Genomic DNA, 9,852 nt, shown 5'->3' on the forward strand with positions numbered 1-9,852 from the left:
GTTAAATATGAATGTATTGTTTTTAAAATTAATTTCTTTATATAATTATATACAAGTTTATTATTGTCATTTCGCCATTGTCTATTGTTTCTATCTTATATACTTATAAAAAAATAAAGTTATTTTTATTACACGGATTTGGATTTGTTTTTATTTCTTAATCTAACTATATAACATTTCTTTACTGATTTAAAAACTTAAAAAAAGAATTTTCAATGTTTAGAACATTTCTAAGTGCACATTATGCGATAAGTACCGAAGTATCACTTTCAACACATTTATTTAATTATAAATACAGTTTAGATTGCTAATGATACTTCCAATATCATATTATCAACGAAAAATAAAGTTTGAATTAATGTTTTAAAATAATAATGTTGCAAGTTTGAAAGTGAGGCATACTTTTTGAGAAAAAACATTAGTTTTAATGGAATATTAGTTATTTATTCGAAGCTTAAGTTCCAAGTGATTTAAAAAAAGGTTCTTTGTGCTTTTACAATATATATTTATTATAAAATATAGAAAACAATCAATTTAAAATTGTTCCTATCACATTCCCGGCGTTTTTTTTTAAAAGTAGTATTAGCAGCAGTTGAAAGGTGTCGCCCTTATACTGAAGTATATTTTAACAAATTACGATAATTTGGTTAGGTGGCGCCACTACATCGAAATATGAAATAATTTCAAATCATGGTACATACAATTTATGCTGTTTTTATTAATTTTTTTCAAATTGTCGCTGCATTTGTTCTTGTAAAATTATTTAAAATATGTAAAGTATTTTTGGTACTATAAACGTGTGAGCACTAACACATTTCAGTATTCTCATGCATATGTTCATGTTACGTATGTATGTAATTATAACTTTGGGTTACTTGAAGATGATTATACCATAAAGAGAATCGAATTGTCTACTATTTTTCGTTTTAAACTCTGATGGTTCAATTGTTTTTTAATTGTTAATTAAAAGTTTAATTAACGCAGTATTTTATTTTATTTCATTGCATCAAAAACTATTTTATAAGTGTTATGTGAATATCGTCTATTAGTTTTACTATGCTGCAATTAAAAAAATAAACAACTTCAGACACAATGTCTTAGCAATCGATTTTATAGATAGCAAGTGGAAAATTAATGAAAAATTAACAGTTTTATACCTCTGTGAGGTTTTCGATTGTGTTATAGGTATCAAAGAAAAACAAATTGCCATTTTACAAATTGTTTTAATACTTGACGTTAGAATACTTTCTCTTGTTAATGATACTGCTTTGTATGCTTTTGTTTTAGGTAAAACAAGTGAATTTGAAACAAAATATAACAAAAGTTCTCCGTGCTTCAGGTTATTATTCAAAAAAGTAATTTTACAAAATTCTAACTTCAAGTAACTAAAACAACCACTAAAAGCCTGTTGTACATGACAATTATAAAAGGCTTGTGTAACCAAGTGCTTGTAATTTGGTTGGATTTGTATTGGACTATTACGAAGATGTCCAGATATCAAAATATTAAATTATCGTTCTACTACCAACAAATATATGAAAAAACTTCTTGTAATAATGCAAGTTTGCAGAAACTAACGAATTTAGTTGGGTATCAACATGATATTTACAAGTTTTATCATTTTTAATATTTATCACGGCGTGGGCTACATTATTGAAACTATCTCAAAAAATAACGAAAATCGTTTGGGGGCGAAATAAAAAAATACGTACCTCCTTTTCACTTAAAACTGCTTTAAATGGCCTGTTAAAGAAGAGAACACCATATCTCTCGAAACGTTAAGTGATTGCAAATGGACGACGTCGTAAGCAGCTCGAAAACCAACTTGTACCAACGACACCAGCCATGGAAACCTAAAGTTATTACCTAGTATTTTTAAACACTTATTATACCTTTAGGACTTGGCGAAAAACCTACTGTGGAATAATTAAACCAATTTTTATTTATTGTTATAAATAAGTGGACGAATATTAATACAAAATTATTTATTATTAATCACATTAAATTCGCTAACATTAAAAAAAAAAAAGAAAAATAACTACGAAATGAAAATAAGAATAAAAATAAAAACTTACAATTTTATATAATAGCTACGAGTAGGTACAAGCATTTGCCAAACCCAAACATGTATTCTTTTTGTAACTTTTCGCAGTGTTATTTCACTTTTAATTATACTGATCAGTTTAATCACTACATTTAAAATACTTTGGTACTTGTCTAGCAACGATAAGTTTACTTTTTACTTATCTAATTTGAAACCAACGCCAAAATTGACGCCATAGACTGTTCTACCTCTTTTGTTTTTTCTTCTAAAATAAAATCGATAATCGGATGNTTTAGAAATGGTTGTCATTTTAGTTTTTTAGTTAGTTGAGTTGTCTATTGCTTATTTTTAGTTATCAACAAAATTTATTTACTATTTTGGTATAACTTTCATCATTGCTACTTATTAATTGAAAATCATTACCGTCAGTTATTATGTTGTTTAAACAATTGATGTAACTGATATTGTTCTTCTGTTTTGATTTATGCTTCAGTTTTTGTTTATTTTTTTTTTAAACAGTTGAAAAATAGAACATAAAGTTAAAAGAAACACCAATATTTTCATTTATTATTAAAATTATTTATTCTGTTCTAATTCTTACCTTTTTAGAGATGCAAGAAAGTTCTAATCCCTTCGTACTAAGGGGAGTACTAAGTCCGTAATGGTGAAACCATTCTAGTTGATGTGTGTGGATAATGGCCTTCTGTCGAAGAAGTATTGGTATCAAAAACTTCCATTTCCATTCCAATTACTGTAAAAACACGGGAAATGCCTCAGAAATGAATATAATAGGATACCAAGGCGAAAATTAATGATAATTTTCCATCTTTATAGATTTAAGAAGTTTTTGATTGTTTTATAGGTAGGTACCAAGTAAAAACAAATTGTTGTTTTGTAAATTGTTTTAATAGTAGACGTCGGAAAACTTTCCTTTGTTTGAGATATTTCTGTGTATCTTTTTGTTTTATGGAAAACAAGTGATTTTAAGACAAAATATAACAGATATATTCATAGTTCTTGTTTCGATCAGAGCGAACACCTAATTTGGTAGTAAATAAAAAGAGATTGTTGGTTTATAAGTTGTTTTAATAGCTAACGTTAGAAAATTTTAGTTTGTTTTAGATACTTGTATTTTTGTTTTATGAAAGGAAAGTATATTTGGGACGAAATATAGCAAGTAAAAATACCCATAAATATACCAAGTAAAAATACTCATAATTCTTGTTTTTATCAGAACGAATTCCTAATTCTAATACATACCTAATGTAGTGAGCCATTAAAAGAACGCATTTTGACGAAAACTGTTTTGATCTGTGCCCTTTTACTATTAAAATTTTGTAAAAGCATTCGGGAACCATGTTTCTTTAAAAGTAGCGTCACTTGAAAAGACCGTCTCCGGCTGGATAGTCAGAGATATGCATGAAATTCACAGCCAACTTTGTTGATGTAGTTGAGAAAATTTAAAATAAATATATTTGGAATGTCAATTTGTTTATTTATTTAAGGGAATTTATTTCATTTGTTCGTTACTTTTTAAATGTTCAGTTAATACAATGCTTTGTTGTATTTCTGTCGTATGTAAGTTATGAATTTTACTTGCATTTTAGTTTTAATCTTAAGAAGTCTCAGGGTTGAAGTCCATCATTTTTTCCTTTGGATTAAACAGTTGACTATTAATATTTTTGTCTTTCATTTATTATAATTATTGGTATACTTCAATGTATTTTAAAAAAAAATGGCTCAACATGTGTACATATTAAAGTAAAAAACTTTGGGGAAGCAATTTAAAATATTAAAATAACATTTGCCAAGTACGTTACAAATACTTATAAATCAGATTATCTTTAACTAAAAGACTTTCATGATTACATGATTGAGTTTTGAGGCTTCCATGTCTTTGATGTTTTTCATTAATAAAAAAAAGTGTATTCGTTTTCCCATTACGCAATGTTAAAATGCAGTGGCTAAATGCACCACACCGCTCAAAGATCAGTAATCTGACTGCAATGACCTTGGTTCTTTAATGGTTAGTTTTCAGGTAAATAATTTTAAAAAAAATTAATGAAAAACCTAAAATCACACCTTTATGTGGTTGTGTAAGAACAGTTTGCTATTCCCTTTTTCATTCAAGATGGTGTACGACCAGTTTGATGGCAATTTTTCTATATACTGAGTTAATTACTTAATTGATATTGTTTGAAGAGTTGTTCTGTTATCCTCAACTAGGAGATTTAAAGGACATGGCTGAGGCTTGTATGAATAAGGACGAGCTTTGGAGGGAGTGTGCAAGTTGGTTAACGAGATGGGACGTACTAAGGAGTGATCACAGAGTCAATTGGTCCACTGCAGACATAATAGACCTAGCAAACATTTTAAGAGACGGTGTTATCCTTTGTACCCTGCTTAGTAAAATGGACCCTGGCTGCATTGATATGAAGGACGTTAATCTTAAACCTGCAATGGCTCAAGTAGAGTTATTTATACAGTTGATTTTTTTTTTTATAATTTTCTCATTGCTGTTTCAGTTTTTATGTGTTCGAAACATACAAACGTTCCTGAAAATATGTGTAGCTTCATTTGGAATAAAAGAATCTGATCTTTTCGAGCCTTTAATGTTATTCGATCTGACGGATTTTCACAAAGTTTTATGTACTCTTTCAAAACTATCACTTACGCCAAAATCACAACAAAGTAGTATAAGGTACCTAAATCATCAATAAAAATGCATGCAGATGATTAGTTTTGTACTTTTTTTAGAGGTTTTAGTGGCCAAAGTCTCAGAAGGAAAGATGAAGATGTATATCACAACTTAAAATTCATGTAAGTTGACGTTAATCTCAAATTGTTTTGTTTGAATCAAAAGAAAAGGAAAACTTGATCTGATGTTAATTTGATATACATAGTGGTCAATGATAGTGGTGAACGCTTTAACATTTTGTTTAATGTTTGTCATTGTTTTACATCAATTCATTACAGCTAAAAGACGTTTTGGTTAATACAATGCTTTAATGAAGCAACACGATATGTGTTTCACTGCATAAAGTTGCAGAGTCTAACTTTTTATTTAATTCCCATGTAAAAGAATAATTAATATGCCTATGCAAGTGAACAATTTTTTATTTAGAAATGGTTTAGAGTATCACTGGGGGTATAGAGTTTGTTATTAATAAAATTTTCTTATTTTACCTGCGGCCTCTCCAACAGGGATGTTAAACCCACAAGGTTAGAACCTAGTTGGCTACAATTTACAATCCCTTGTCCTCGGCCAGAAGACTCTGAAGAGGAGGTCTATGACGATTTATGTTACGTTACCTTCTCTGATTGCCTACCAGAGGTGGGCAATAGTCATTTAGTCTTAATTTTTTCGTTTCTATATATGTAATAGTCGTTATTCCCTGCGTCGTTTCGTGTTTTTTTGTAGCTTGCCCAACATTAGCCACAGCAATTAGTTAATTTGCAAACATTAAGCTGATTTCTTAGGTATTGATTGGATTTTTGTATTTATATTTTTTATCAGTATTTTTTCTTTATATGGGTCGTAGGAATAAAGAAAAGATATTATTACAGTCAGTTCTGTTTTTAACTTGTTTGGTCTTTATTTCTGCCTTAAAGTTTTATATTTACCTATTCGTTTTTTCTAAGTATTCTGCTTTATTAGTTAGCTAAATTTTGAGAGTGTTACTGATTGTTTCTTTATTTTGGAGTGGTGCAGAAAGGACTAGGGTTGATAAGAACATAACAATGGCCCCCAGAACAGTCAGTTTAATGAGTTTTCTAAAAAAAGGTTTTATATATAGCAGAAAAATTATATACCTATGCCCTTACATTGGTGACTATCACAGGGTCAAAGCCAATGTGTAGTGTTAAGAAGCTAAAGTGGGCGTTCCTCAAGGTACGATACTTGGACCGCTTCTCTTTCTTCTCAGTATAAATGATTTAAATATTAAAAAAGACGAAGTAATACCACTGCAGTCATCTCAGCTGAAGATATCTGAGGGCAAGTGATCCCAAATTGCTATGAATTAATAGAACAAGTATAAGGAACAAGAAATATGTTTTAGAAAACTCGTTAAACTTGCCGTTGTGGGTCCATTTTCAAACTCTAGGCCTTTAGAGAGCTTTTAGCTCTTATTGTATATTGTTTACTGGCCTTAGTGCATGGCTGTTTTTGTGTTAGTGATCCACCATCCAGAATCGATCTAAACATGGACCAATTTGATTACCACGATAACTACCATAAAGAAGAGGAAATTTATCACGATTTATGTTTGCTACAAAACGTTACAGCTCGTCAGGAGGTAATCAACCATTATTTTTTTGTTAATAACAGTAATGTGACCTCCGTTAGTGAGATTACATAATTTGAGAGTCTATTCTTTAATTTTAAATAAGCTAAATTAATTTACAAGTTTAAAATGTCTTCATTCGTTCAGATGAAGCAGCAGATAGCGTAAGTAAATAATAAATAGTTTGATAAATGTATCGATTGCTTTTAGTTGTAACGTTTGTAGTTTTATTAATTGGATGGCTAATTGATTATACTGAAAGGGTTTTTTTATTTATAGTTAAGTATCCAAGCCCCGTTAGAGAAGCGAGACTTCGTAATTAAGGAACTTATAGAAACAGAACATAATTATGTGGAGGTTATCAATAAGCTCAAGAAAAATTTCATGAGACCTCTTCAAACCATTTTAAGTGCAGATGTTCATTCTACCATATTTTGTAAAATTAATGTAATCTTTTTGGTATTGTTAATTTATCAATGTGCTGAAGAAAAATTTTCTAGGAATTACACGAGATTCATACCGGGTTTTTAAGTCAGCTTTTAAAAGTTGGGATTGACAAGTCCGTTAAATTAAGTAATATTTTTATGAATTGGAGGGAAAGGTTCTTAGTTTATGGGCCATACTGTGCAAATCTCTCTAACGCCTGTGCTCTGTTACAAGAAAGCTGTGATAAAAACGAAGTTGTAAATATGGAAGTTTGTGTAAGTTGTAAATCTATTGCGGTATCAACTTGAAAACAAAAAAAAATTAAATTACAGAGGTGTGAGAATGAAGATAACAATGGAAAGTTTAAACTACGAGACGTACTCTCTGTGCCAATGCAGCGTATTCTTAAGTACCATTTATTATTGGAAAAATTGATCGATCTGACTGATCCGGTAAGAGCTCGCCATCATTAGTTTCGTTTCGTTGAAGATGTTGGGGGTTGCTTTCAGAATCACGAAGAATATAAGGATTTAAAAAGAGCGAGGGAGGCCATGCTAGATGTAGCAGGGTACATAAATGAAACAGCCAGGGATAGCGAACATCTTGCCGTAATTAAGAAAGTACAAGAAAACTTAATAGAATGGGACCGTTCGTCTGAGATAAAGTTGGAAAACTGCGGTCGATTGATAAAAGATGGAGAGTTGAAAGTAAAGGCACATGATGACCAGAAAACGAGAAATCGATATGTCTTTATTTTCGATAAAGTTTTAATTTTATGCAAACAAGTAAAGGTAAGTGCTTTCTTCAAGTTCTAACACGTATTGATTGTGGATATGATTGAAAGCCATAGGTTACGGTAGTATCACAGGTGGGTCTTTAAGTTTAAACTAAGACTATTTCGAGATCACTCCAATCTAATTAGGTCACACATTAACAATATTTAATTTTTTAGTTTTAAACCTAGACCAATTGTCACTTTGGGATTGATTAAAAGTGATGGGGTGTATTTTGCAGATGATTAAGAATCAATGTTGCTGTTTTCAGGGAAACCAGTTTGCGTATAGGGGTTCATTACACTTGCCAGATTTTCGTTTAGATGATTATAATAATAGGCCCATATTAAATAGAGAAGCCAAATGGGTGTACCAATGGCATCTTGTCAAAAACGATCAGTCCACCGTATACACTTTGTATGCCAGGAGTATCGAAATAAAACGTAAAATGATGAAAGCTTTAAGAGACGCCATGTAAGCAACGCTTTCTGAATTGAGGTTGAACAATGGTACAATTACTTTTTTTTTATGGTTATTGTAGAGATAACGTTCAGCCGTCAGCTCTTGCCAAAACGAATCACAAATTCGAAATGCATTCGTTTGATAAACCGATTACATGTAACAGATGCTCAAAATACCTTAAAGGTCTTATTTTTCAAGGCTACAGGTGCAAGACTTGTGATATAGCCGTCCATAAGGAGTGCATTGCCGGTTCTGGACGATGCGGCGCTCCTCCTCCTCTACCTCCTCCCACACTTCATTGTGACGCTCAGTTAATGGATAAATTGTGGTAAGTGGTAATAAGTAAAAAGTGTTACGCTTTTGTGGGTTCTTATTCAATTTAGGGCAATAAACGAGTTCTGTAAAGACTTTTAATCGGTAGGGAAGGTAAGTATATACATTCGGTGTTTTTGTATGATGTAAGGATTTCTGGACTCTTACTCGGGACAGAATAAGTAAATGTGTCCTTTTATTTTATACGTGTTTTTCGATTCTATTGATAACTCGGTTCAAGATGGTGAGTAAGTCTTTCTTAAAGGTTTGCTGGAGATATGGATAGAAACGAAGCTGCCGCCATCTTGGAACATCGAAGAAATGGTACCTACTTGGTACGGATACGTTCCCAAAGAGACGATGCCGACAATTTCGCCCTCACTCTTAAGTAATAACCCATTTTCTAATAAGTATATTTATTGTCAATTAAATTGTTTCTTGTTTCATCATCTTTAGAACCGACAACGCAGTCAAACACATGAAGATATGTTGTAGTGTGGTGGGTTCCGTGAAGAAATACTACTTGTCAATATCTAAATATTTTAATAGCATTGAAGAACTCATTGAGAATTATCAGCATTCTAGTCTCAAGGAGAATTTTGAAAGGTATTGTTTTTTGGGATGGTTTTGAACAATTAAAAGCTTATTTTTTGAGTTTGTTATTTGTTTGTTGTGCAGGCTCGAAGAAAATACTTATTTAGAATGGCCTTATCGTCAGTTGCGAGCCGTTGCAGTGAGGTCGTTCAGTAGCGACTGCCCTGATCACTTATCTTTTGAACAGGGACAAAATATCGTTGTTGTAGGACAGGAAGGTTACCAGGAGGGTTGGTGGAAAGGAAAACGAGATAACATGGTAGGTTATGGATTTCTTAAGCAAGATTTTTTTTATGACTTGATTTTACTTGAGCTTGACCTAATCATATACCTAATACTCCTATATTGCTAGTCCCCGTAAGTGACGCCGATGTCGAGCAAGAGAGACAGCAACTACATACTTCTTCTCATTCGTTTATACTTGATGCGTTATGCGCAAGCGTTGCGACTGTAGTGGGGGAAGCCCTCATCTCTCAAAGCTTATAAAGTGGTTAGAGTAGACAAGTTTTCGTATGCTTGGTAGCTTCTCGGACATGCGCACAACGTTCAAAGTATAAATGAGGGAGACAGACATATATATGTCTGCACCGTTGAGTCGTCATCGTTTTCTAGACCCTTACTAGCAATATAGGAGTACGAATAAGTATATGGACCTAATACTAGTACCATTAAAAAGTAATTTTTATTAATTTGTTTTTTTTTATTTACAGATTGGTTACTTTCCGAAGTACTGCATACAAGTTCTGGAGTCGGTAACGCGGGAAATTTAGTATTCGGGGTCTTTAGTACACTTCGATACTTTAATTAACAATCACCCTGTTGTTATAATATTATACATGTATGTGCGCATGATGTGCTGGTTTTCTTTTTGTTCAACATGTTTGTTTCTGTTTAGTAAAGATGTTAAATATATATGTTTTGTATATTTGTAGAAAAATGTTTGTGAGATATTATA

The 9,852-nt window shown here is 31.6% G+C and overlaps 1 protein-coding gene and 1 long non-coding RNA gene across 5 annotated transcripts in view; both read left to right on the forward strand.

Moving 5' to 3' along the window:
• Positions 1-3,531, forward strand: part of LOC112904548 — an 8,529-nt gene extending 4,998 nt beyond the window's left edge. Inside the window, exon 4 of the long non-coding RNA XR_003231189.1 lies at positions 2,654-3,531. This is a non-coding gene — a long non-coding RNA (uncharacterized LOC112904548). The remainder of the gene's footprint in view (positions 1-2,653) is intronic.
• Positions 3,532-4,000: 469 nt separating this feature from the next.
• LOC108735720 (protein vav) lies at positions 4,001-9,852 on the forward strand. Of its 4 annotated transcripts, none has more exons than XM_018467825.2 (15): positions 4,001-4,070; positions 4,271-4,512; positions 4,570-4,745; positions 4,802-4,864; positions 6,222-6,342; positions 6,610-6,777; positions 6,831-7,031; positions 7,089-7,208; positions 7,266-7,547; positions 7,801-8,003; positions 8,071-8,319; positions 8,569-8,691; positions 8,760-8,909; positions 8,982-9,156; positions 9,608-9,852. In XM_018467825.2, the coding sequence occupies exons 2-15, from the start codon at positions 4,285-4,287 to the stop codon at positions 9,665-9,667; spliced, it is 2,319 nt and encodes a 772-aa protein (XP_018323327.1). In that variant the 5' UTR covers positions 4,001-4,070; positions 4,271-4,284; the 3' UTR covers positions 9,668-9,852. The 4 variants fall into 4 exon arrangements, with proteins under 4 accessions (XP_018323327.1, XP_018323326.1, XP_018323325.1 ...); XM_018467824.2 differs by having other exon boundaries at positions 4,014-4,082; XM_018467823.2 differs by having other exon boundaries at positions 4,032-4,082; positions 4,176-4,512.

The sequence above is a fragment of the Agrilus planipennis genome, unplaced genomic scaffold (assembly GCF_000699045.2).
Source record: "Agrilus planipennis isolate EAB-ADULT unplaced genomic scaffold, Apla_2.0 scaffold86, whole genome shotgun sequence".
Lineage (NCBI taxonomy): Eukaryota > Metazoa > Arthropoda > Insecta > Coleoptera > Buprestidae > Agrilus > Agrilus planipennis.